Source organism: Gopherus evgoodei, chromosome 11, assembly GCF_007399415.2.
Source record: "Gopherus evgoodei ecotype Sinaloan lineage chromosome 11, rGopEvg1_v1.p, whole genome shotgun sequence".
Lineage (NCBI taxonomy): Eukaryota > Metazoa > Chordata > Testudines > Testudinidae > Gopherus > Gopherus evgoodei.
In genome coordinates this window covers 76,654,092-76,681,729 of record NC_044332.1, presented here as the reverse complement: position 1 = coordinate 76,681,729, position 27,638 = coordinate 76,654,092, and the positions used below count along the sequence as shown (strand labels likewise).

The 27,638-nt window shown below is 46.6% G+C and overlaps 1 protein-coding gene across 2 annotated transcripts in view; it reads right to left on the bottom strand.

Moving 5' to 3' along the window:
* Positions 1 to 26,497, bottom strand: part of SMARCAL1 (SWI/SNF related, matrix associated, actin dependent regulator of chromatin, subfamily a like 1) — a 68,378-nt gene extending 41,881 nt beyond the window's left edge. The window contains exons 1-9 of one of the 2 annotated variants that reach the window (XM_030581013.1): positions 26,401 to 26,497; positions 22,915 to 23,910; positions 20,493 to 20,543; positions 18,103 to 18,363; positions 16,983 to 17,033; positions 11,123 to 11,306; positions 8,377 to 8,527; positions 4,137 to 4,295; positions 2,586 to 2,651 (exon numbers count right to left, since the gene is read on the bottom strand). In XM_030581013.1, the coding sequence (XP_030436873.1) occupies positions 2,586 to 2,651; positions 4,137 to 4,295; positions 8,377 to 8,527; positions 11,123 to 11,306; positions 16,983 to 17,033; positions 18,103 to 18,363; positions 20,493 to 20,543; positions 22,915 to 23,821 (1,830 nt within the window). In that variant the 5' untranslated portion in view covers positions 23,822 to 23,910; positions 26,401 to 26,497. Of the gene's footprint in view, positions 1 to 2,585; positions 2,652 to 4,136; positions 4,296 to 8,376; positions 8,528 to 11,122; positions 11,307 to 16,961; positions 17,034 to 18,102; positions 18,364 to 20,492; positions 20,544 to 22,914; positions 23,911 to 26,400 lie in introns of both variants that reach the window. The other variant, XM_030581012.1, reaches the window with a different exon arrangement.
* Positions 26,498 to 27,638: the final 1,141 nt, after the last annotated feature.

Here is a 27,638-nt window from a genome sequence, read left to right as displayed (position 1 = left end):
TCTGAACTAGTGGGCTAAAAACAGAGTGGTGAGATGGGCTAGCTCTCTTGAGCACATGCCCATCCAAGATTACAGAAAGGTGCTCAGGATGGCTAGCCCCTCCCACCATTGGCCACTAACTATTTTTAGCAACAAAATCAGAGCTAGTACAGGTATATCCCCTCAACCCTCAAGTTGGTTCTCACACACACACACACACACACACACACACACACACACACACACACACACACACACACAGAGCTAATACAACAAAACTTACGAGCACACAATGGCTTCAGATGCTCTAGGGGCCTCTCTAAACTATAGCAGCCTCCCAGGGCTTCCCATTATCTCCACAGCACCGTGTCAGCAGCAGGGCTGCAATACACAGCGTTCCCACATTCAACTCCCCCACCGGCACGTCCCTACACCAGGGCTTGTGAGACTGTGTTAGGACCCTTCCTCTGCAGTTCCTGCACCAGACCACTTCACACTGCTCTGATCCTTTTACATGGTGTAAACAGGCAGGAACAGAAGTCAGACCCTCACCTCAGGTCTCAAAAACATTTAAAGATAAATAATAAATGTGTATTTATCTAACCCTTTTATCCAACAAACAAAACGCACATTAAATATTTAGAATCCTGAGGTTTTAGCCATTTTGGTGCTTATTTGATGCATATTAGGATTACAGCTGCAAAAAGGTTAACATTTAACTATAGACAACTTCACTTTTTTGTTCAAGTGAGAAAATATTTAATATTTGCACCATAAATCAAAAGATTAGAGCAGCAGGATTTGAAATGATCAAAATGGCATTCACCTGGACATCAGATATAGAGTTGTTTTACATATTTTGGCCTCCATTTCCTTGCTTATTACCATTTTCAGTTGAAAGCTGAACACTACGAAAATCAGTGTATCTTCAAAAGGACTGAAATTCAGTTTTGGAAATATCAGCTCTCCCTTATGTGTGATCAGTGATTTATCAGTGTAAAACTGTAAGCTCTAAATATGTTAATAAAGGACATTGGTCTCCTTTTAAAGTGGCCCATCTTTGGTTCTTTACCTTGTATCATGCATCCCGCAAACAAGTTTTGAAAGCTGATCCTCACACAGTTCAAAATAGGAAAGACCACACTTTTCTGGGACCTGAGCCATCTGGTGAAATCATAACACATCTGCAGTCCACCCAGGACTTCATAATTGTAAGCTGTGACAGAACTTGAATCCATCCAACAGCACAGCTAAAGGTTGAGCACAGCTGTCACTTGAGCTAAAGGAGACTCTCCTTTTGTCGTAAGAGAATCAGGTGTGCATTCTCTCTCACACACTCAGTCGAGCAAGTCTGATGCTCCAACCAGCATAGGGGAAGGGTGTGCACACACAAGTTGGTGTTGTCCATTACATAAAAGTGCTACAACAGGAAAAGTGCCCTGGTTCACTTATTGCAATTTGCACAGAAAGTTGCACCATGTGCTCAACCTCCAATTGAAGTCTCAAAACCAATGGAAAACAGGATTTTGACCTTTTTTCAATCTACATTTTCATGGAGAACAGCATAATTAGAAAAACAAGAAAAAACCTTCAGCGTGTGAACATGTCATTACAAATCTCCAGAATACAAGGTTAGTCAACACTACCATCAGCAAAAAAGCAGCGTAGGTCTCCTGTCCCCACAGATGAATTCAACTACTGCCAGCCACTGTGCCTAGGAAAGATACCCAGCCCCTTCTCTACTGCAGATTCTGAAGTGCCTTTGTTCCACTGGCACAGTGGTTGGTCAGTGATGAGACATCAGGTGCCAGGAATGCAACACGGAGTGTAGATTTGGTTCTACATACCTGGTATGTTAGGAAAACCTGAAGAAGTAGTTAAAAGGCTTTATAATGAAAATCTGATGTGTGCATGTATCTATCTGTATTATATACTGTAGCAGTTCTCCCGGGGGGATGGATAGCTTAGTGGTTTGAGCATTGGCCTGCTAAACCCAGGGTTGTGAATTTAATCCTTGAGGGGGCCATTTAGGGATCTGGGGCAAAAATGTGTTGTTGTTTTTTTAAATAATGGAGATATCCTATCTCCTAAAACTGGAAAGGACCCTGAGGGTCATTGAGTCCAGCCTGCTGCCTTCACTAGCAGGACCAAGCACTGATTTTGCCCCAGATCCCTAAGTAGCCCTCTCAAGGACTGAACTCACAACCCTGGGTTTAGCAGGTCAATGCTCAAACCAATGAGCTATCCCCTGCCCTGTCTGGGGACTGGTTCTGCTCTGAGCAGGAGGTTGGACTAGATGACCCCGAGGTCCCTTCCAACCCTGATATTCTATGAATCTATTAAACCTTTCTGAACAAATGTACCTGTTTAGCAAAAACCGGGGCTGTACCAGTCAGTTCCTGCCACTCCTGCATTCAATTATATAAATTCTACCAGCAATGGAGCTTCGGCTGCTCCAAACACCAGTTGCACAAACAGATGGTAAGCAAGCAGTGTTGGGACATAGGGCCCTAGCACAAAGCCAGGGAAGGAGTATAGCAGTACTTAAGAGCCCCAACTTATTGCTTGTAATAAATTGACAAGAGCTTGGCATACAGAATACACACCTTAAGAAGAGGCATTGCAGCTTGGCATCGCGCAGTTTTTGTGTTTTTTAGGAAATGAGATTCATCCTGAAACAAAACAGGCACGAAAATGAATAGAGCTAAGCCCTGAGTCATAGCCCACCTCTGGGATAAAGAACAAATTCCCAGCATCCTATGCTGCATAATACTTCAAGCCTATCGTCCCCAAGCAGGTTTCAGTTTCTGGGCTGGCCAACATCATATTCTGAATGTGAAACCATCATGAAGGGGGTAGGACTGTCTGCAAAATAACAGGAAGGGGAAACAAACATTAAGACACAAATTGTGACTGATCATAGCCAAGCAAGCAAGTGGAGAGAAGAAATGAAAAGAGGCAAAGAATTTCCACCACTGAGCTTCACTTGCTACTGTGTGTCCTTTCTTTAAATGCAAAACTCATGGGGAGCCCACGCAGTGCTGCCTCCCTAAAATGAAGGGGTTAATGAAAAGCATCAGAAGCGCAGAAATCTAATTAGGAACCAACTGTTTTGCTATTAGGGCTCTCCAGGTGGATAATAACCTCCTGGCTGAGAGACATCACTCGCAGAATAGGCTACATTTCCTTTGTTGTAGTTGGGCAGAACTTAAAGACGCTGAGGAAATTGGTGCCCTCTAAGGGTACGTTCTCATCTTGTGTGTGGATGAGCGAGCAGCCACGCTTACAGAGGACGAGACACCACTTAGCCCCCAAGGCACAGCTTTCTCAATCCTGGTTAGCAATAAGGTTATGTTGTTATGCCAGCAGGAAGCAGAGGATGACTGGAAATAAAAAAGCAGGGAGGCTAAACACTCTGTGGGGCCATTTGGATCTACAGGACATATACAGGATTTGAATCTGCACACACACGTGCATGAATAAAATACCTGCCAATTTAGCACAGCTTAAAAAGGTACTGGAGTGATTGCTCTAGAGTCATAGATGTTCTACCCCCCAAGAAAAAGTGACAATGTGAGTTTCCTCCATTGTGACACTGTGTCTCAGCCTGGACCCTTGCGAAATCAACAGAGGTGAGAGAAAAGTTCAGTCTCCAGCATCCAGTCTGTTCTCATCGTCTCTGCTGACACTACCACCAAAAGAAGTCATGGTGCTTTTTGTGACAGAAACATCTGTTCATTGGAAACCAGGCTGAGAACACTAAACTAATTTCACATAAGATAACGGACATCAAAGTGTAGTGACTTTTTGGTTGCCATTGATCTAAGCTGGATTTGAAACAATATGAGTTCTAAAAGGGTCCCATTAAACATATATACATATATTTATTTATTTTAATTAACTGGAATAGAGCTGAAGTCTACCTAAGGGTTTTCTATAATGGTTATCTCTTATGGTATCTGAAAAATACAGATTATAGAGCCACCCATGAAAGTAAACCAATACATGGTTGAATATATAAGGATATACAACTTGCTGTGTAGAGCATCCAATCACTACAAGGCTTCACTCTCTCCAAACGCCTGTTAACAACCCAGGAGAACCCAGCTTGTATGTGCCTCCTAATCCCATTTAAATAACTAGGGATGCTTACTTACAATAATGACAACTTGGAAAGTGTCTTTGAGCTGCTTATCCATCTTGCTGAGGAGGTCGAAACTGATTATGTTTATCAGTTTTGCTGACAGGTTGTCTTTGCCTGTCAGTATGACATTGGTACTCTCTGGGCTCAGGGATGGAAGCCACCTATGAAATGCCTGAGAAAAGGAGAATAAGTGATTAATAGGGTGCTGAACCTCCCTAGTCTCTTCTCTCTGAGGATCCCAAAGACCTTCTCAAGCTATAATGGAGCCTCCTAACCATATCTTTGGAAATAACCAGTTTGTGCTTCAGTTTTACCCAACTTGATAATGGGTCTAATAATGTTGAAGTGACTTGCCCAGGACCACACAGTGAGTAACTGGAAGAGCAGGCATCATAAGTGGAGTCCCATGCTCTGGGCACTACACCACACTCCCTCCACTAGGAAGATCTAAGCTTACTTTCTCTTTGCTTCTTACTCAGCAAGACCTCTGGCTGCGATCAGAAATGAACGTGATTGTCTACCAATGTTGCCAGTTGTGCCCAAAAGCCAGAGCAGCAACAGAGTGGCATGGCCACTGTTAGAGAGATACACTGTTATTCCGCCCACGCCAATAGTAAACATGAAGCTGTGAAAGCCACCCACTTATGAGCATCAAATATTTTACATCATAGGAAAGTTTACAAAACTCTGCACCATGATACAGATGAAGAACAATTTCTCCGGGTCTTTTAAAGGTCTTTCTTCCCTTCTAAGAACCAGTCTAACAAGCCACTGGCTGCTGCTCTATGGTGGCAACTGAATTACTTGTGCTTTTTTCAGGTGCCGAGCAATGAAAGTTCCCATTTATTTCAATTACTTCAGCCTCCCTGCAGCATTCAGTGCTGTTGAACATGAGAGACTGTTACCTCTCCTGAAAGACGTGGCGGAGGTCTGGGCAATGCGCTAAAGTGGTTTGAGTCCTTCCTGCAGGGATATAGCCAAAGAGTGACAATGGGAAAATCATATCTCTGTCACTAGATCTCTCACTTGTGCAGTCCCACAAGGATCAATTCTCTCACTGGTCCTATTATACAGCTACATAAACCCACCATGTGAACTGGGCAGATCAGAGGGATTCTAGTGCCAGCAGTAAGAGAATGACTCACAGTTCTACCTACCTTCACCACATACAACCACACCACTACCACCAAGAGAGCCTAGTGCTTAGATGAGATCATCCCACAGATGAAGAGCAGCTGCCTGAAGCTGAACCCAAGCAAGACAGGGGTGATGCTGATGGGCAGGGGAAAGCATGTTAAAGAGTCTACAGGCATGGGGCAGTCTCCTTTGGTTGAAGGTTCACAAACACGCAATTGGTTAATTCAGTCTGTGGCTTAGAAGGCTCCTGGATTCCTCACATACAATGAGCACTCTCATAGCAGCATCCATGAGTAATGCTTTTTACCGTCTCTGGTTGGCTAGGAGACTCTGTCGCAACCTGGCATCAGTTACTTACACCTTCGTCACCTCTCAGCTGGACTACAGCGATGTGACAGATTTGGGCACAAAGCTTTCGGCGCTCTGGAAGGTGCAACTACTACAGAACACTGCAGCAATCTCCACAGCAACACCGGCTTCTGCAGGCATATCAAACCTGCTCCCCGTTCTTACACTGATTTCCCTATAGAATATCGACTCAAGTTCAAGGTCTCAGTCCTTACTTCAAGGCACTCAGTGGGCTGAATCCTATCTAAAAGAGCCTAAAGCTCCAGGATGAAGACCACAGCCAACACTGCACTTCTCAGGCACAGTGGAACTCTCTAAAATAAAGGGTAAAGCTATCTCTGCCACAGACAGAGCTTTCTCAGGGGCTGGTCTGAGACTATGGAATAAACTCCCCCAGGAACTAAGGACTATCACAAAACTGCAAGTGAATTATTTTGACCTTGCCTTCTCTATCATATACACATAGTTACAAGGTTTTTTATTTTTTTTTTTAAATCTACACTAATGAAATGCTCGACTGCATACACTTCTCCCCTTGAGGGAAGGGCCAGAGAACAAAAACCATGTGAGTTGTTAACACATGACCGGAAGGTGCTCAGATACCACGGTGACGTTTGCGGGTATAAGAGCCTATCCAGAACAAGATTAGAGTTGCAAATGCTTAGCCCTTCTGAAAATCAGGACCAAAGCCATTCCAAGCTGGGCACCCAAAAATTGAGATATCCTAAAGCAATAGCCACTTTTTAAAATGTTGGCCCAGATCTCCACCAGCCTCTGAAGGATACCGCCGCTGCCTTCTCCTCCGTATCCCAAATATAAGTAATTTTACTCCCTCATTCACCAGGTAAAAATCTAGATGTGTTTTCTGTAGCTCGGCTGACTGCCCGGTGCTTTGTTGTACCATTGGCAGGGGAAAAAGAGAACAAATTGTTGTGGTACTAAGGTCCCACCACGCAACAAAATCCAATCAATTTATTCTACAGCCATCAGCATAGTGAACTACTGAAAAAAGAACCCCACCAAGTCAGGCATGAAACTAAGGGCCTGAGTTCTTCTACTCTTTACTTTCTCCCAGCATTAATGAACATTTCACAGTTAAGGAAAGTATGCCTCAAAATCACCTTGCTAGCACAGGCTGTTTAATTGCACAGTAATTGCCCTCCAAGGACAGACCCTGCAGCCCCGCTCTCTTTCAGTTATGTGCATTTCCAATCCCTGAGAGCACCCATCTCCAGGTCCTGACCAATGTTCCCTCTAATTTTTTCCATCCATGTACAGAACAGATTTTGTTAATGTGCCCTGAGGTAATTTGTGTGGAAATGTGCTGCCAGTAGAAACAAAAAACCTAGATACAATAAATATTTTTAAAAAGTTACCATAGGGATAATTACTCTAGCCAGGACACGTTAGGCATTTTAGGACTCACTACTCAAAGAATTAAATTTAAGTGTAAAAGAGAAATAAAAATTATGAAATGCATAGACCAGCCAAAAAACTATAACAGCACACTTTGAAAGAATAAAATTACAGAGAATATATGTGCATTGCAGGAAGTACCAAGAAGAAGAAAAAAAACACAACAACAACAACAACACGTGTGTGTGTGTGTGTGTGTGTCTGTGTGAGACACGGAGACTCTTGAGTGTGAGAGAGAGGAGAGACTGTGTGTGTGCTGGCTGCTGGGAAAGTTTCTGCGAGACACCGTGCGCTGTCTCTTAAAGGCACTCACTTAAAGCCCTGTCTCCCCTCCCACACGCTGCAGAGATGAGGTACATGGGCAGGGAGAAGGAGGAGAGACAGAGTGTGAATGTGAGTAACAGAGATTGTGTGTGCTGGCTGCTGGGAAAGTTTCTGCGAGACACCGTGCGCTGTCTCTTAAAGGCACTCTCACCAGAGCTCAGACTGCAGCAGCTCTCTCCTGCTCCGAGTCCTGAGCCTTGTCCCCTCTTCCCTGCTCTGTGGAGACGATGGGCAGGGGGCCGGGATGACAGCACCCTGACATCAGCACCCCGCTCCCTCCCACTCTGCACAGCCAGCAGGAGGGTCCCAGAAGCAACAACAGGAGCAACATGGTTGCAAAGCAGCAGGGGCAAGGGGCACCTGAACACACGCTGCCGGATGTGCATGGCTCTGCTAATCAAGTGCGCAGCGCTTGAATCACTCCTGGGAAGCCACACGACCACGCAGCTTGGAGGGAAATGATATCAAAGAATTTTGAGAGTTTTGTAGAGTAAAGCTTATGGGCCAAATTTTGCCCCAAAAAAGGCTTGCTAGGATCAGTGGGAATTGAACACATAGGGCAGAATTTCCGCATCTGAAATTCTGTAGCGGCTGAGACGCTGATAGAACCCACCTTGGCACGTTTCAAAAGAAGAAGACAATTGCCTGGGTACCAATGGTGTCTTGGGCATTAATGAAATTAAGATGCTTAACTACAGTGATTCTGGTTCACATGCACAAGGTTAAACCAACTGCCATATATGGAGTCAGAGAGGAATTTTTCCTTAAGGCCATTTTGTCAAAGATCTTTTTCCTAACCTTCCTTTAGAACACAGAATGAGGATCATCCATTAGACTCAGGCAAGCATGTGTCATATGATCAGCTTCTTGCAATTACAGGGGATAAAGGAATGTCATCTCTTCCTATTTTTCCCCTTATTTTTCTAAATGGATGGCAGTTTTGCCATCCCTCATAGAATCCATAGGAAGAACAAACAAACAAAAAACCAGAGGTGAATCCCCAAAAGTTCTATTTAAACATACAGTACCTCTGCCCAAGTAAATCTCACTGAGGAAGGTGTTACCACCAGCAACGGCCACTCCTTTCGGTAATATGCAGCAATACAGATCGCCTGGATAGTCTTCCCCAAGCCCATGTCATCCGCAAGAAGCAAACGGCCTTCTCTGGAGATGGCAAAACTGAAAGAACACAAGGCAGAAGGGTTACTCCTTTCCCCATCTTCCCAGCCACGGTTAGCACAATCCCCCCCCAGTCTGAGAAGCTCACTGCCAAAGAAGAGGGAAGGGAAACAGCAGACGGCTTCCTTTGCAGCCCCTTTGGTTTTATTTTTAAAGTACATTTAGAGAGGCAACCTGACAATCCAGCCCTCTGTTTAGCCCCTCAACTGACACAGTGCAGAGAATGGCAGCACAAGCTTCCCTGTGCAGTCCTGCAAGATGCCTCAACCTGACTGGCAAAGATCATCTCCAGGACGAGCAGATAGTCCAGTCTCCCCCGTCTATGCAACTCTTTGTCTCTCGCTGATGAGACAGCAAATGGAGGCAGTTAGTCCCAACTGTCATGGTGAATTTTGTGAGCCCAACATTTGTGCAGTGGGAACTGGACTGACCAACCAATTCATTTCACCCAGCTCCTGAAAAACTCAGCCTGAGTCAAGCTGAAGTTTCTCCTTCTTAAGCACCATCATCAGCAGTAAAGGTTCTGCAGTCGAAATGAGACCTCCAGCAACCTCTGTGCAGCCACAGTGCCTTCTGATTCTGCCTCCAATGACAACCGGGCAGTGTCATTGTCTCCAGTGGATTTCCACAGGTTTGACTGATTGGAACTTAGTAAGCAATGTAACTGAGGGTGCAGAAGGGGGAATGAAATCCCACTCACATAGTCTAGCTGTGCTGGGTCTGCAGATGTAAGAAACTTACTTTAGTCACTAAAATCAGTAGATAGGGCTCTGAAGACACATAGACAGTTTTTTTACATCAGTGCTTTTCACTTTGGAATTGCACTTTTATGGAACCACTGAGATTACATTGAACATAATGGCCATAGTGGGTCAGACCAACAGTCCATCTAGCCCAGTGGTCCCCAACCTTTTTCGTCTGGTGGGCGCCAGACGACGAGCCACAGAGGACCATGGTGGCGGACGAGCATCTGCCGAAATTCCACCGACAAACGGCAACGTCAACAGGCGTCACTGCCAAAATGCCGCCAACAAGCTATGTCATCCAGAGGCGTTGCCACTGAAATACCGCCGAAAACCGGTGGCATTTCAGCAGCAACGCCTCTGCATGACGCAGCTTGTTAGCGGCATTTCGGCGGATGCTCATCCGCCGGTCAGTACACGGGCGCACTTAGACGCCCCAGTGGGAGCCATGGCCTCCATGGGCACTGCGTTGGGGACCCCTGATCTAGCCCACTATCCTGCCATGTGACTGTGGTCAGTGCCAGATGCTTCAGAGGGAATGAACAGAACTGGACAATTTAGCAAGCGATCCACCCCTTGTAATTCAGTCCCAGCTTCTGGCCCTCAGAGGCTTAGGAACACCCAGAGCCTGGGGTTGCATCCCTGACCATCTTGGCTAACCACCAAATAATTCATTTAGCTTCTCTGCAATGGCCTTATCTTCCTTAAGTGTTCCTTTAGCACCTCACTCATCCAGCGGGCCCACTGATTGTTTGGCAGGCTTCCTGATGCTGATGTATTTAAACTTTTTTTTTTTGCTGTTAGTTTGCGTGTCTTTTGCTAGTTGTTCTTCAAATTCTTTTTTTGCCTGCCTAATTATTGGGCCCCAGATGATTAAGATGTTCATTTTATTCCATCATTGCTTGAACCAAAAATTAAGATGATGCCTTGTTCTTAGGCCATTCGATTGTACTGGGTATGACAGAAGGCTCTGAACTGCAAATTCTCCATTCAGTGTGTATAGGTCACTTCCGTTGACATTACTGAGATTAAGCAACAAATATGCAATCTTAGGATTTACAGATGCCAGCGTGTTGCAGTACGGTGACAAAACAGAGTGGTCAAAGAAACCACTTCAGTCCTGCTTCTGAATTACTCTGATTTTGCTGGGGTTGAACCAGACTATTAGAGATGTTTGAATCTGCTCTTTCCATGATACTACTAAATACTCACCTACTCTTCCAGAGTTTATCCTGATCAGACTAGAAAAACTACTAACAGCCCTATGCTAATATCAGGGGCTGGGGATTTAGCTGTGACATTTTGCTGCTTGATACTAATAAATAGTGACCAAAAATGAGAAAAAAAAATTTAAGTTGCTTCCTCCACATATAATCAGTTGTTTTAAACCTTCCTTGGATTCAGTTTTGCTCCCCTACACATGTGTGCAGCTTGTAAGAAAGAACAAAAGAAAGAAAGAAAACATCAGCTAATGCCCTTGGGGACACAGGCTGAATTTATGAGAAAAGCAAATGATGCATGTGTATATACTCAGCCCAGAGAGGCAAATGAAAGATGTGCAAAAGGGACAGATTTACATGACTTGGAAATATTTCACACTATCATGTGCCCTGGTAAATGTTTTCCTTCCCAAGTCATCCTCAGAAATTCTGGATACATACAGGGTAGGCATGTGTAATGGGTTTCATTATCCTTCTATTCAAAGATGAATGGAGTCTGTACCAAAGCCCAGCACCCCTTTGGTGAAATCTGGATCCAAACCCATCTCTGATGGGTCACGGAAAAAAATGCAAACACCACGCTGACGAGAAATGGCAGACCTAGCTCCTCATGGCATACGAATGGGACCTACTTCACGCCTTCTCTCTGAAATGGCATGAGACTCATCACAATTTTGGAATCCACCGCTGAAAGGTCGGCTTCAGGAATGTCTGAGACACGCAAGGCAGGCTTGTCAAGCTGAGGAGCAAAGGCTTGCATTACTGGCTTGGGCAGCGGTTCCACCTCTACCGACGGAAGGCGCTGTACAGCTTCCACTGAAAAGAACAAACAGCAGCTTGTTAGCTGAATGGGGATCACATATGGAATATACTCTAGTGCCAGGAGGACATTTTGGCCCCACCAGCATTATGATACTATGCTTGTCCTGAAACAGCTCAAGAAAGCCTTGCATGATCCAATAGGGATGGCCCAACTATGTTACCTAAAATCTGTTTTTGAACCCTGGGCTGTTAGCTACGCACACATGCAGATATAGTTGCCAAGCACAGCACTGCTTGACCCTGTTTTCGCATGACAACTGCTGCTAGCACAGGTCCCCAGTCCAGTGTGAACAGGAAGTTTTTAATAATTTATTTTAACAGCCAGGGCACAGATTACCCCACAGGCAACCTACAGCATCTTGTTCAAATCCTTGTTTTTATTACTGAATAACAGAATCCCCCTAATCACTGTAGAACTGAGGTTTTGATCTCGTGCTGCCTCAGAACTCTGAAGTAGCAGACCCCCGGGGCCTCCCTCTGCAGAGAGTTCCTCCTCAATTATCTGAGCAGAACTGATTTGAACTGCTGTTATCTGAACAGGGTCACATCCCCAGCCTAAAATCTCTCCTTGTCAATGTGTCCCTGCATAAAAACTGCGTATCACTGGATTGCGGCTGCCCTCCACCGTGAGTCACTCATCGGAACTTCTCTGGGGCAGGAACTGTCTTCAGGATGTATATGTTTGTACAGCCCCAAGTACAACTGCTATCTGACTGGGCCTCTGGATATTACCATGCTGCATGGATTAAATAATTAATAAACAGTCATCCTGTTTCAAGAAAGATATGGCTTGATCTAATAAAGGATGGGTGGTTCTAGGCGGGTTTCAGGATTGGGAGAGAGATTTTGCCAATTTTACACTTTTTGAACTTGCCCATGACTTTGGTTCATAACCACTTCACAGAAGAGGTTACAATTACATTAGGCTAGGACTGTGCTTTGAAGCTTAGTTCAAGCAACATCCCAGGGCTTTAAAAATCATCCTTTAATGCAATACCATATCTTTAGGGAAGCTGTACCGGATTTTACTCTCTGCTATGCAACTATCACTAAACATCAAAACATTTATATCCTTCATCCATACCTCAATTTGCAATGATATGCAACACAAACCTTAATCCGATGCTGTACCAAGCTTCCACATATCCCTGGTGCAAAAAAATCTGGGGTTTAATCTTTTAAAGCCACAAGACGGTGGTCAAAATTTCATTACATTCAATTTTCAGACACCCTTATTTCACACCCCTCCATTCCTTCTCCATCATAAAAGCCAAGTGAAAAACTCTTTTTACTCCAAGAGAAAATGATTAAGAATTAATATTATTGTGTTAATATTAACACAATTTCCTGATTCTAGCGCACATTTTAAACTGATTTTTCACCACAATTATTTTTTAATCACTTAGAGAAATCAGAACACATTTCTGCATTATACCGAACACACGCACGCATACCCACACACGGCGCTATACCAAGCATGTGTGAAATGTACGTTCAGCCTCCATTATTTCTGGAAGCACCTCTTTATTTTGAAACAACTAAAATAGGAAATTGGGGGAATACGGAACACTTCCAGCTGTTCGAACATATGGAGCTCCTCAAATTTAAATTTGTGCTCACTGATTTTATGTATTACAACTGTGTGGGCACCAAATATGCCTCCAGACTGTAGATTTTTATTTTAGTTTCAGTTCTCTCTAGGGCAGAGCAGCAGACTGGATTCCTACTACACAAGTAAAAAACCCATATTTGAAAGGATTTCAGTTTGTGCTTATGTGGTGGTCTTAATTTCCTCAGCTCTCCAGTTTACTCTATACTTTCAATAGCGCGAAATCTCTCCCACTAAGTATATCAAAAGCCTCTTATTACACTCACAAACTTACTTACTGCGTTACTATAATTGCTACAATTTTCTACATGATCATTCTGATGCTATTGTTCTGCAGAAAAGCTAGAAAAATCGTTAGGATGCGTCTGCAGCCAGCGTGATTCATCCAAGAGTCATTTTTTACTGAAGTGACCTTTTACCTAAAGATGACTGAGTAACTGGGCAAATAGATATAAACCCCTCTGAACTGTTCCTGACAAAAGGAAATCATTGCAGAAGATAAGCCACAGGCACCGAGCCATATTTAGTTTTTTGCTGGGGTAAGCGAAGAGGGACAGAGCTTCTCGACAGGTGCATATGAGAGGGCTGCAAACCACTCACAAGTGTTCTCCTAGGACTCCATCCACAGAGGCCTTTATAATAGAATCACAGAATATCAGGGTTGGAAGGGACCTCAGGAGGTCATCTAGTCCAATCCCCTGCTCAAAGCAGGACCAATCCCCAATTAAATCATCCCAGTCAGGGATTTGTCAAGCCTGACCTTAAAAACCTCTAAGGATGGAGATTCCACCACCTCCCTAGGGAACCCATTCCAGTGCTTCACCACCCTCCTAGTGAAAAAGTGTTTCCTAATATCCAACCTAAATCTCTCCCACTGCAACTTGAGATTATTACTCCTTGTTCTGTCATCTGGTTCTACTGAGAACAGTCTCTAGATCCATCCCCTTTGGAATCCCCTTTCAGGTAGCTGAAAGCAGCTATCAAATGCCCCTTCATCCTTCTCTTCTGCAGACTAAATAACCCCAGTTCCCTCAGCCTCTCCTCATAAGTCATGTGCTCCAGCCCCCTAATCATTTTTGTTGCCCTCCACTGCACTCTGTCCAATTTGTCCACATCCTTCTTGTAGTGTGGGGCTCAAAACTGGACACAGGACTCCAGATGAGGTCTCATCAATGCCGAATAGAGGGGAATGATCATGTCCCTCGATCTGCTGGCAATGCTCCTACTTATACAGCCCAAAATGCCATTAGCCTTCTTGGCAACAAGGGCACACTGTTGACTCATACCCAGCTTCTCGTCCACTCTAACCCCTAGGTCCTTTTCTGCAGAACTGCTGCCTAGCCACTTGGTCCCTAGTTTGTAGCAGTGCATGGGATTCTTCCACCCTAAGTGCAGGACTCTGCACTTTTCCTTGTTGAACCTCAACAGATTGGGTTTTTTTTGGCCTAATCCTCTAATTTGTCTAGGACCCTCTATATCCTATCCCTCCCTCCAGCGTATCTACCACTCCTCCCAGTTTAGTGTCATCTGCAAACTTTCTGAGGGTGCAATCTATGCCATCCTCCAGATCATTAATGAAGATATTGAACAAAACCGTCCCCAGGACTGACTCTTGGGGCACTCCGCTTGATACCAGCTGCCAAGTAGACATGGAGCCATTGATCACTACCCGTTGAGCCTGATTATCTCGCCAGCTTTCTGTCCACCTTACAGTCCATTCATCCAGCCCATACTTTCCTTGGACCTGGCCCTGCAAGATACTGAATGCTTCTTCCAAGGTGGTGCAAGCTGTCATACCTCAACAAAGCCAGCCGACTGAAAAGACTGAGCAAACTCAGCATCAAGCAGGAACTACTCATCACCCGACAAGATCAGGACCTTTGCACAAGCCCAATCCTGTAAGATGCCAGGCATCCTCAACTAGCCTCCATTGTGTAACTCTGTTCTCCCGTCCTGTTTTTATACTCGTCTTCATATGGTAGTTTCAGAACGAAGGCTTGCTCACTCAAAAATCTTCTGCCTCTTCACCACCATAAAATGACCTCTCCTCCAATGCTACATCCAGCATCCAGCTCCTTGATTACTATTAGTATTTCTAACTCACTCCTCACTAGAGTATACAGGCACTCAATTATTTAAAATGTTCCATTAACCCATAGTAATAATGTACAGTACTGGAGTAGCACTAAGCTGCAGGATTTTGGACCATGACTGTACAATCCTCCACAACAGTGTTATAGCACCATTATAGGGCATCTTCCAATTTCCTTCTAAAGCTTATCCTGCTCTAACTCTGCAGTCATATATTTCAGGAAGTATGAGGGCTCACAGCAAGCAGAATGGAATGATAAGTAATAATTATAACACTGAATACTTATGCACCGCTTTTCATCTTCAAAGTACTTTCCAGACATTAACGAAACACACACAATTAAGAAGCAGACGAGCTGGGAGCACACTGCTGTGAGAGAGTATTTGCAAAGCATATCCATTTTTTAAAAGAAATACAATTTTACACCCTGCTGTGTGGGTCAGATTTTTTTCAACACCACACATGGGTGCAAAGGGAGAGGAGCCCACATGTCTGATTGTGCCCAGAAGTGAATGTTGTGCCTATAGACTACCCCTGGAGTGTACTTATAAGTAGAAAAAAAATGCTCTCTCACTCAACATATTTTACTCAAAAAATGTTAAGTGCCCATCATCTTAGTATTTGGGCTTTTCAGAGGAATATGAAAACATGCAGGATGTGACTGCTCTGTGGGAGCCTGCTGAGTCAGTCTGATCACTTTATTGAAACAAGCAGGGTCTCATTCGCCCAGCAGTCAACACAACCACAGGAGAGCAACCTGGATTCTAGTCTGCCTTGTACACCAACTACAAACCTGTTGGCTGAATTCCAATTACAGAGATTTCATTTCTAGTCGTACCGTATAAAGCTGAACAAATCCACCTTGACAGTCAGCACCCAGACTATGGTTCTGACTCTGGCAGTTAGAAAAATCATCAGTTCACTTATAAACTGAGCAAACTTGATCTGAAAAATCTCAGATGGTGAAAGTCACCAGCACAATATTCTCCACAGTACTTAAGTCCTGCAATGGGTTACTTGCAGGGGTGTGGGCAGAGCATTCATGCATGCACATCCCTTGTTCACAACAGGTTGGGGTGACTGTGTGCAAGCTGCAGAATAGGCCAGCACGAGGGAGGAGGGTGGGGAACTAGGGACAGGCCCGGGTAGAAGACACTAAGAATATTTCTACACAGCAACCAGACACCCAAGGTTGACCTGTGCTAGCCGACTTGGGCTATGTGGCTGTTTCTTTGCTGTGTAGACTTCTGGGCTTAGGCTGGTGGCCGAGCTCTAGGACCCTGTGGGGTGAGAGGGTCCCAGGGCTTGGGTTCCAGCCTGAACCCAGAAGACTACAGACTAATAAAACAGCCCCGCAACCCGAGTCGGCTGGCAGGGGCAAGTCGCAGGTTTTTCTTTGCTGTGGAAACATATCCTAGGAGTGCAACTGTACAGTTCTAGTGACCCAGAATTCTGCAGGGATGGACATGAAGGGCCAGCAGCCCCAGCTGTACCCTGCGACCAGCTCTGGGGAAGGAGGGAGATAGTGAGGAAAGCCAGTCTCTCTCCATTGTTTAATTCACTCTAGAACTGAGAGTAAGTTACTCCAGGACACCACACACACATACACCCCATTATTAATTCACTTTCATAATTATCATCACACACAGTAAAAATATATGAAATAAAAACTATAGAAATTCTACTCCTGGCAGAGATCACATCTTCATATGCCTTTGTGGAGCGCCTCATACAATGGGACCCTGAATAGGCCTCTGACAGGCTACCATAATTATTACTAATATACACACATTACAACCAGGTTTCTGAGTCTGTGTAACCCACACAAAAATCTGTTTGACATGGGCAATAGGACAGCCAGCCCGGGAGTTCGTTACCACTTCAATCCCCGCTTATCCCCAGAAATGGAATTAGAATTTGGTCACCATCCCAGGAGAACAGACCCCACCAGGAAAATGCAGCTTCTCACTTAGCCTTGGATAGTCTTCCAGCAGGAAACTCCATTTTCTGGTCTTCATGTCTGTAAGGGTCACAATAATAAAATAATCAAATGTTGTCAGAAAGAATGTATTAAAAAAACAAAAAAACACAAACAAACACACACCACCACCTGACTCTTCCATCAACAAGCAGTGACAGCAGCATTCAATATTCTCTCCATTTCACAACTGCTTTGAAACAGTTTCCACCTTGCCCAGCCATCTGTTTTGTTGTTTGTTTTTTTTAAAAACCTTGCTATTCCATGCTAACCAAATGGTTTTGAGGAAGGGAGCGTCTGTTCTCAGCAAAGTACATGGACAATCAGACTCCAGCTGACTTTCAGAGAGTACTGGCTAGTTGCAGGGCTGCCTCATTCATGGGTACCCAAAGTACAATGCAAGGGCCACACTCGGCCTGCTGTTCTGACAGCAGTTGCATCTTCCTGTAAGTTAAGGGTGAGTAAGAAGCTGATCCGCAGGCAGCATGATGCAGCAAACTGGGCACAGGCTTGTGGGTCAAGAGGCCTAGGTTCTCCTCCCCGCTCTGTCACTGGCCTGCCGTGACACTAGGCAAGTCACTTCACCTCTTTGACCTTCAGTTTGCGTGTCTAAAGTGAGGATGGGGATATTTAACTCACTTTATAGTTCGGAGTGCTATTAGAACTCCTCCTAAACATTAGCATGGCTGCTGGTGAACTCAACCAATTCTATTTCATTCTCATGCACATTTCCACATTGACCCGTTCTGTCATTTTTGATGATGAAAACTACAAATTAAGTGGAGAGATGCAGAGGTTGGGCACCACTGGTCAAATTCAGCACACCTAGCATCGAAATATGTTTTTTGGAATTTGTTTCTGAACAAAATGAGGAGTCATTCATGCTGCCACAGAGCAAAGCAGTGGGCACAGAGTTTAAGTATCCCAGCATTATTACAGATACCAAAACCCTCTCTGACACAGATCCTCTCCTTTCAGCCTGTCCAGAGCAGACTTGCTCTTGTATATCATCCTTCATCTTGCAATGCAAAAGCACTTCATAAGCATTAGTGAATATAGCCATCACCAACACCACCACTACATTAATGCAGCAATTAAACCAGAGACTCACCGTAATTCTTGGAATTTATCTGTTTAAACACTTCAATAATTTCTGCAGCATACCCAATCTCAACCTCAAACCGGGAGCGCGAGATCAGAACACACTTCCCCCTGACGGTGGCAGAGGCTTTCTTCCAGCTGCTGAATGTCTTTAAGAAGGATTTCAAGCTGGGCCCGCTGCTGACAGACTGAGAACATGTGGCTGGGCCAGTTGCATCCATCTCTTCAAACGGTACCAAAGTCACTGAGGAAAGCGGCTTCACTGCTTCCACTAGGGGGGAAAATAATGGCTTTATGGGAAAAAATAAAGGAAAACTTGGGCAGACCATGAAAACTTTGATTCCCCGAGGGACAGAAAGAGCAGGAGCCAAACTGAACCCAGACAAAAGGTGCAGGATGTTTTGGGACGAGGACGAAAAGGAGATCAGCAGAGCAGGCCATGCTCCTCTAAAAGGGGACTGCTGGCCCTGTTTCCCGTACAGAGCAAGGATCAGGGAGCTGAGGTGAGGTGCAGCAGCAGGGTGAACCCACTCTCCTACTTCAGAGCAGACAATGGGAACAGAAGAGCAGCAGAGCTGGCAATGGAGAGGTAGAGAATCCAGCATCCAAGCTGCACCAGCCTTGCCCAGGTTCCCTCTAAGCTACCAGGGATGTGATCTGAAATCTCTCTGCCTCCTATGTAATGTCACTACCTGATTTAGGGGGCAAAATTTCCTTAGGCACCATTGAATTCTTAATGGCGGATCACTGAGCATGCTCAGAAGCCACATCTCTGTTGCTTACAGCGGGTTCCTCCCGCCCCCATCTTACAAACTCAGGGGCTATTCCTTTGTGAGTTGAGCTATACGACAACAGTAAAGCTTTCTTCTCCGATATTCTGAGCTATTGACGAGCTACAAAAGCCTTAAGGTTTGGGGGGGTTTTTAAGCTGGAAAAGTAGATCCCCTGCCCCCTCCGTGCCTCTCCCCCCCCCAATAATTCCAAAGAGACAAAATGGATTTTCATCCAACTTACCTTAAAAAACACACACACACACACACACATCTCCAAAGTGAACCCAAGCATGTGAAATTTCATCCAAAAAGGACAATTTCAGAAGCAGCATCAGACAGGTGAAAAGCAAGGCTTTCAATTAAAGCCTGTATGGAAACTTTCATATTTATCTGATTCTTTATCTCTAATACAGCTACAACCCACCCCTGCTTTAAAGAAATTGGGGGGGAGGGGGACTCTCTACTTGTTCATTTTGTGTACACTTTTTTTCCCCTATTTGATTGGGTCTTTCACAAACAATAAAAGACGGAAACTTTTTTTTAAAAAGTACAGGAAAGTGTAATTGTAAAACCACAGAAACTGGCAGGGGAAGGTACAGAACCTGCCACTGTTTTTTGAACTACTCTTTTAAAAACTGCCTAGATTTCAAGTCAAAAGAGTCCATTTACCCATAGTGTATGAAATACTCGGGATTGTCTTTGGTAACCATCTACTGATAGGGACACCAGCAGCTTTTCACCAGGTGCCTTCTACCATAAGCTCATGCTTCAGGATAAATTTGACAAGACATTTTAAAAAGAGACGTGCTATTTTAAAATGGTCTATTTAGACTGTAAGCTGTGCAGGACTCTGCTTACGCGGTATAAGATACAGAAGAGAGGCACCTGTCAGCGCTTAAATATACAGCAATCTGCATGGGAGGTTAAAATTAGGCCCGAAGGGTGGACTTTTCCAAAGCATTGGCCTAAATCTGCTCCCATTGAAATCAACAGCTGTTTTACCATTGACTTCAAGGAAAGCAAAGTTGGATCAAGACTGCATGCTTTTGAAAAGCCCACCAGAAATGAATGGCTGCAACCATCTCAAATCTTCCTCAGTCCACAACGAAGAAAACCATCCCCTGATATTCCAAATTCTGAGGTAACCACAATGGCAACCTCACAAAGCCAAGATCATGCCATTTCACTTCCCACACTCCCAACAAACAGGAAAAGAAACAGCTTCATGAAACCTACATTAAATTTGCTGTTTAAAAAGATGGCATCAGAGTAAATCATTCAGTAAAGTATTAGCCAGCCTGCACTTCTGGAATGTTTTGACTTTCTCTGCACGAACCCATATGAACTACTTGCATGAACTCAACCATATACTGTGGTTTGTTCGCCCCTAAAGTAGAGAAAGCATATACTAAGCATTTAGAGTACACCTGGAAACCCAGTTAATCCTAACTAGTTTCAGAGATTCACAGCAAACCCTCAAAAGCCCCATGCCTGAAGAATGGGTTTTCTGTTTGAACAGTGCTGCCCCATTGTTACTTCAAGCAATAACACAGCCAACAATAATCACACAAAGATGAGAGAGAGGGACTTTGATCCTGCATATCACTCCGTAGATCTGCTCACTTACTGAGACTTCTGTAGTCTTCTAAACTAAAATTCCAAATCTTCGTAGCAGGATCTGAAATTGGACAGAATTTGAGTCATTTGGGAATAGAAACAAACTGCTGTTAAAGGCTTAGTAATTAAAGAGAATCTGGTCTGTTTATGCAGACACTTCACACGTACCTGTCAGAAGCACTGTGCATTGTTATTACAACAGTAGGGCAGTTGGAAATACAGAAAGACTTAGCAGTGGGATAGCAAAACAAACATCCACATAAATATGAGAGGAGTGTGGGGGTAAATCACAGCACTGACGGAAAAAGACAAAGGATTTTGCAAATAAGGGTGGGTGTCCACACCAGCGCTTTCTGTTGATAACACTTTTGTGGGGGGGGGGGGTGTTCACACCCCAATTGACAAAAGTTTTACTGAAGAAAGTGCAGTGTAGCTATAGCCTTAGATTAGGGGTGGGCAAACTTTTTGGCCCCAGGGCCACATCTGGGTATGGAAATTGTATGGCAGGCCATGAATGCTCACGAAATTGGGGGTTGGGAGAATGGGGGTTGGCAGAAGGGGGCGAGGGCTCCGGCTGGGGATGCAGGCTTTGGGATGGGGCTGGGGATGAGGTCTTGGGGGTGTAGGAGGGTGTTCCAGGCTGGGACCGAAGGGTTCGGAGGGCAGAAGAGGAATCAGGTCTGAGGCATGGGACAGGATCATGGGTGCGGCTCCAGGTGGCGCTTACCTCAAGCAGCTCCCAGAAGTTCCTACATGGAGGCACGGCCAGGCGGCTCTGCACACTGCCCTGTTCGCAGGTGCTGCCCCTTCAGTTCCCATTGGCCGTGGTTCTCAGCCAATGGGAAATGCAGGGATGGCGCTTGGGGCGGGGACAGCATGTGGAGCCCCCTAGCCATCCCCTATGTGTAGGAGACAGAGTGGGGACATGCCGCTGCTTCTAGGAGCTGTGCAGAGTGGGGCAAGCCCCGGACCCCATTCCCTGGCAGAATCTCAAGGACCAGATTAAAATGTCTGGAAGGCCAGATACGACTCCCGGGCCGTAGTTTGCCCACCCCGGCCTTAGATGCAGGTTTCTAACCATCAGAGGAATGAAGTTCTGTAACAGCTTTCCAAAGGGACTAGTGGGGGCAAAAAAAACCCTAACTTGTTTCAAGACTGAGCTTGATAACTTTATGGAGGGGGGTGGTATAATGACTTTGCCTACAATGGCATATGGTCCGTGGGTGACTGCTATTAGCAAATATCTCCAGTGGCCGGAGATGTGACACTAGATGGGGAGGGCTCTGAATTACTAGAGTGAATGCTTTCCCAGGGGTCTGGCTGGTGGGTCTCACATGCTCAGGGATAACTGACTGCCATATTTTGGGATCAGAAAGCAATTTTCACCAAGTTAGATTGGCAGAAACCCTAGGGGGTTTTCAACCTCCACTACAGTACAGGACATGAGTCACTTACTGGTTTGAACTAGAGTAAATGGTAGATTCTCTGTAACTTGAAGTCTTTAAATTGAGATTTGAGGTCCTCAGTACCTCAGTCAGAAGTTATGGGCCTATTTCAGGAGAGGGTGGGTGAAGTTTTGTGGTCTGTGATGTGCAGAAAGTCAGACTAGATTATCATGATGGTCTTCTGGCCTTAAAGACTATGAGTCAACCAACTGTCCAAGAACAACTGAAACTAACTGACCATTTCTGCAATACCAATTTCCAAAATACTGTTCCCCACCCCCAAAGATTCTGACTAAAGCTGGTAGCAGTTTTTTTTATCAAAATAGTTTTCTGTCAAAAACTTCCATTTTGACAAAAAAAATTTCCATGATCATAGCAAATTAAAAGAAATTTCATTTTGAAACACATGGAAAAACATTTTGAAACATCCTGTTTTGACATTTTTTTGAATGAAAAGCTTTGATTTTTTTTGTTTCAAAGTGACTTTTCATTTCAAAATGTATTTTTAAAAATTTTTTTTAAAAAGGTCAAAATCGACACATTTCAAATTTACTGAAATTAAACATTTTGATTTACTCAAACAATAATTTATTTAAAAAAAATTTATTTTGTGAAAAATTTCAAAAAAATTCCCAAATCAGGCTAATTTTTCCAAAAGCTCAAAATGATTTGCAAGCTGGAAAATCCAGTTTTCAACCAGCTCTAGTTCTGACCGCGTGAAGTCACAAAACATCTCAGGTGACTTTTCATACAGGCGGCGGGGGGAGGGGAATGAATTCTTTTGCAGTTTCAACTGCCTTACTTTTCACATCCCCCTTAAAAACTATATACAATATCATTGCCATATTCCACCCCTGCAAACAGCTGCATTTCTGTGATGGGTAAGGTGATTTCTGTACACTTCCTTAAAAAGACTGATATACTGATTTTTCTTAACAACAACAGGGGCATAAACCAACCTCAAGAAATTGTTATATGTCTTCTTACCATAAGCTTTGCTAGGTATACTCTTAAACACAGAGACAAGTTCTGCATTGTAGCCTACTTCAACCCGGAATCGGTCTTCTCTGTGCTTCATGCACCTTCCTTTGATAATACTGGGTACTTTTCTATGACAGGATACTTCCAAGGTAGAGACCACACCACCAACACTGGCCACCTTTTGCATCTTACCCTCCTTCAATGGAGTGGGTGGCCGCATAGTGCCACAGAACTGTGAGATGCTATCCTTTTGGGGGAAGGGCCCACAAGTTGGTTTCCCTGCATTTGTTGACATTTCAGAATCACTCAAGGTGGCACTGCTCGGTGATGGCATGTATTTCGTGTCAACATGTCCACCGGCATATCTGTTCAGACTCTGTAAACCTTTAACATCATCAGGGTGCTCATCCATAGTTAATCTAGGATGAGAAGGTTCTGTAGGTTTTTTGAATGCTGGGTGGTACTTGGGTTGCTCAGAACCTGGATAATGTTGATGGGAATAACTCAGAGAATTCTGGAGTATCGGGACGGACTGGTTAGTGCTGCACATTTGACTCCACGAATGTTGGTCTGAGCCCTCTGAACAATTCTCCTGTTGCACAGCACATGAACCAGCCATCTGCTGGGGTGCACTAAAGTGATTATATCCTTTATGAACATAGCTCTTCTGCGCCACATGGCTATTGGGAGTCTGGTGGTGTTGGCTAATGAACTTAACATGATTGTCTTCTTGTTTCACACACTGATGCTCCACGTTTCTTCGATAGCTTGGATTCTGCTGGTTGGATGGTTGGCTAGTGAGCCCACCAGGGCCCCCTTGCTGGGCTGCTAGTCTCTCTGCTCTCCTAGCCAAGGCCTTCTGTCTGTTCTCCTCAATTTTTCTTTTCTGTTCTTCCGTAAGGCCAGATGACATCTTCCACAATTAAAATGATAGTCCTGAAACCCCTGTGTTGAATATTAGCGAGGAATCCAACTGGTCCTTTTACAGGACTGGAGACAAACCTAAAAAAAAAACAAAAACCACAAAACAAAGATGTCTGGTAAAGCACGGGGCGGGGGGGGGGGGGGCACAAAAACAAAACTACCCTCAATCACTCCAACTGCCAAAGTCTTTCCTCAGCCCCTCCAAGATTTGTGCACATCCTGGAAATCCAACTGAGCCCCTGCCCATGACCTCCCCTAGGGCTCTGAACAACATAGCGCCAGCCCTATGTGGACGCAATCAGAAAAAATGACTGAAGAAATCTCTCATCCGTGCAACTAGCCTGTAAATCAAGGGCCTTGACTCCTAAGGAAAATAAAAAGCATTGTATGACTACACTTCATCCTTCCAGCTCAGACTCTTGCAGCAAGTGGCAAACACAAACTGAGCCCCATAATCCATGGCGCAAGGCAAGGGGTCACCTTCTGCCTTGGAAAATTTACACTTCCAGCACCAATGGCATTCCCATAGCCACAGGCAGCAATTCAGCCCCTTCCTCTGGAAAATTCAAGGCTTAGGGCTCATTCACTCCACCCTCTACCAGATACTGGAGTTTACCCCTCCACTGCAGGGGTTCACTCCCACACCCCTCTCAGATGCTGGGGCTCACCCTCCATCTCTCCCAGCTACTAGGGTTCACCCCCTTCAAGCTACTAGAGCTCACCCCTCCACTGCAGGGGTTCACTCCCCCATCTCTCCACTGCTGGGGATCACCCTCCGCCTCTCCCAGCTAGTAGGGCTCACCCCCGCTCCTAGATACTGAGGCTCAGCCCCCCCTCATCCCTCCCAGCTACTAGGGCTCACTCCCCTCCCAAGTACTGGGGCTACCCCAGTTCCCCTCAGCTACCGGGGCCCTCCCTGACTGCCACCCCCAAATACTGGAGATTGCCCACCTTCTAAGTACTGGGGCTTGCCCTGCCCGCCACCCCCAGATACTGGGCCTCACCCCCCTCCTAGATACTGGGGTTTACCCTGCCCGCCATCCCCAGACACTGGGGCTCACTCCCCTCCTAGTTACTGGGGCTCACCCTACCCACCACCCCCAGCTACTAGGGCTCACCTCCCTCCTAGGTACTGGGGCTCACCCTGCCCACCACCCCTAGATACTGGGGCTCACTCCCCTCCTAGATACTGGGGCTTACCCTGCCCGCCATCCCCAGATACTGGGGCTCACTCCCCTCCTAGGTACTGGGGCTCACCCTGCCCACCACCCCTAGATACTGGGGCTCACCCTGTCCACCACCCCTAGATACTGGGGCTCACCCCCCTCCTAGATACCGGGGCTCACTCCCCTCCTAGATACCGGGGCTCACCCTGCCCACCACCCCTAGATACTGGGGCTCACTCCCCTCCTAGGTACTGGGGCTCACCCTGCCCACCACCCCCAGATACTGGGGCTCACCCCCCTCCTAGGTACTGGGGCTCACCCTGCCCGCCACCCCTAGATACTGGGGCTCACCCTGTCCACCACCCCTAGATACTGGGGCTCACCCCCTCCTAGATACTGGGGCTCACTCCCCTCCTAGATACTGGGGCTCACCCTGCCCGCCACCCCTAGATACTGGGGCTCACCCTGCCTGCCACCCCTAGATACTGGGGCTCACCCCCCTCCTAGATACCGGGGCTCACTCCCCTCCTAGGTACTGGGGCTCACCCTGCCCACCACCCCTAGATACTGGGGCTCACTCCCCTCCTAGGTACTGGGGCTCACCCTGCCCACCACCCCCAGATACTGGGGCTCACCCCCCTCCTAGGTACTGGGGCTCACCCTGCCCGCCACCCCTAGATACTGGGGCTCACCCTGCCTGCCACCCCTAGATACTGGGGCTCACCCTGTCCACCACCCCTAGATACTGGGGCTCACTCCCCTCCTAGGTACTGGGGCTCACCCTGCCCACCACCCCCAGATACTGGGGCTCACCCCCCTCCTAGGTACTGGGGCTCACCCTGCCCGCCACCCCTAGATACTGGGGCTCACCCTGCCTGCCACCCCTAGATACTGGGGCTCACCCTGTCCACCACCCCTAGATACTGGGGCTCACTCCCCTCCTAGGTACTGGGGCTCACCCTGCCCACCACCCCCAGATACTGGGGCTCACCCCCCTCCTAGGTACTGGGGCTCACCCTGCCCGCCACCCCTAGATACTGGGGCTCACCCTGCCTGCCACCCCTAGATACTGGGGCTCACCCCCTCCTAGGTACTGGGGCTCACTCCCCTCCTAGGTACTGGGGCTCACCCTGCCCGCCACCCCTAGGTACTGGGGCTCACTCCCCTCCCAGGTACTGGGGCTCACTCCCCTCCTAGGTACTGGGGCTCACCCTGCCCGCCACCCCTAGATACTGGGGCTCACCCCCTCCTAGATACTGGGGCTCACTCCCCTCCTAGGTACTGGGGCTCACCCTGCCCGCCACCCCCAGCTGTCCCGAGGCCGGCCTGCCCCGAGGCCCCCGGCGTTACATGGCCGAGGGGAGCCACACGCCCCTCCCCACGGCGGCCGCAACCCGGGTACCTGCGCGTGCCCCCCGGCCGCTCCAGCCCGGTCCCAACGCAAGGCGAGGCACGGAGACCCCGCCAGAGGAGCGCATCTGTGCGGACTACAACTCCCAGCAGGCATCGCCACACAGGGAGAGGGGAAATTAGCCTACGGAACGCGCGCAGCATGCAGGGAATTGTAGTCCCATTGCACCATGGGAGATGTAGTCTCCCACGGCCTACATCATAGCGGTAGTCTAGCGAGTAGGTTGCACCTTGCGGCGGGGGGGCGGGGAGAGGCGCAGGACTCCTGGGTTCTCCACCTTGGCCAAGTGGCATCATTTCTCTCCATGCCTCAGTTTCACCCATATAACATAATTAATAATAGCACAAATAATGCGTAGTTGCTAATAACCGGGACCGGCTCCAGCTTTTTTTGCTGCCCCAAGCGGCAAAGCGGAAAAAAAAAAAGATAAAGCCGACGGTGACATTCTGGCGGCAGCTCAGTCGCGCTGCTTCATTTTTTGGCAGCAATTCGGCAGCAGCTCAAACAGGAAGAGAGGGACTGAGGGACCCACCACCGAATTGTCGCTGAAGACCCGGACGTGCCGCCCCTTTCCATTGGCCGCCCCAAGCACCTGCTTCCTTCGCTGGTGCCTGGAGCCGGCCCTGCTAATAACAGACTGGGATCTGCCTTCCAGACCCTGCGAATTGTGTTTAATTTCCACCCCACCACACCCTAGTGCAAATATAGATCTTAGATCGTAACATTTCCCCGGGGGGAAGGAAAGCCAATCAACGGGTCACAAGGCTTTGGAAATATCGTTACAATCTAAGAGACAAGGTCGGGGAGGTAATATCCTTTATTGGACCAGCTTCTGTTGGTGAGAGAGACAAGCTTACAAGCTACACACAGAGCTTTTGTCGGGGGGGGTTCGGAAGCACCCCCCCCCCAACTCTCTGGCAGTCAGCAGGGCTGGCTCCAGGCACCAGCCCAGCAAGCAGCTGCTTGCAGCGGCCAACGGTGAGGGGTGGCACGTCCAGGTCTTCGGCGGCAATTTGGCGGCGGGTCCCTCACTCCCTCTCGGAGCGAAGGACCAGCCGCCAAATTGCCGCCGAAGACTGAAGCGGCGGCGGTAGAACTGCAGATCACAATTGCAGCCCTTTTATTTATTTATTCATTTGTTTTCTCTTTTTGCTGCTTGGGGGCGGCAAAAACCCTGGAGCCAGCCCTGGCAGCCAGCCTCACCCGAGGCCTCACCAGAGGACCTGAAG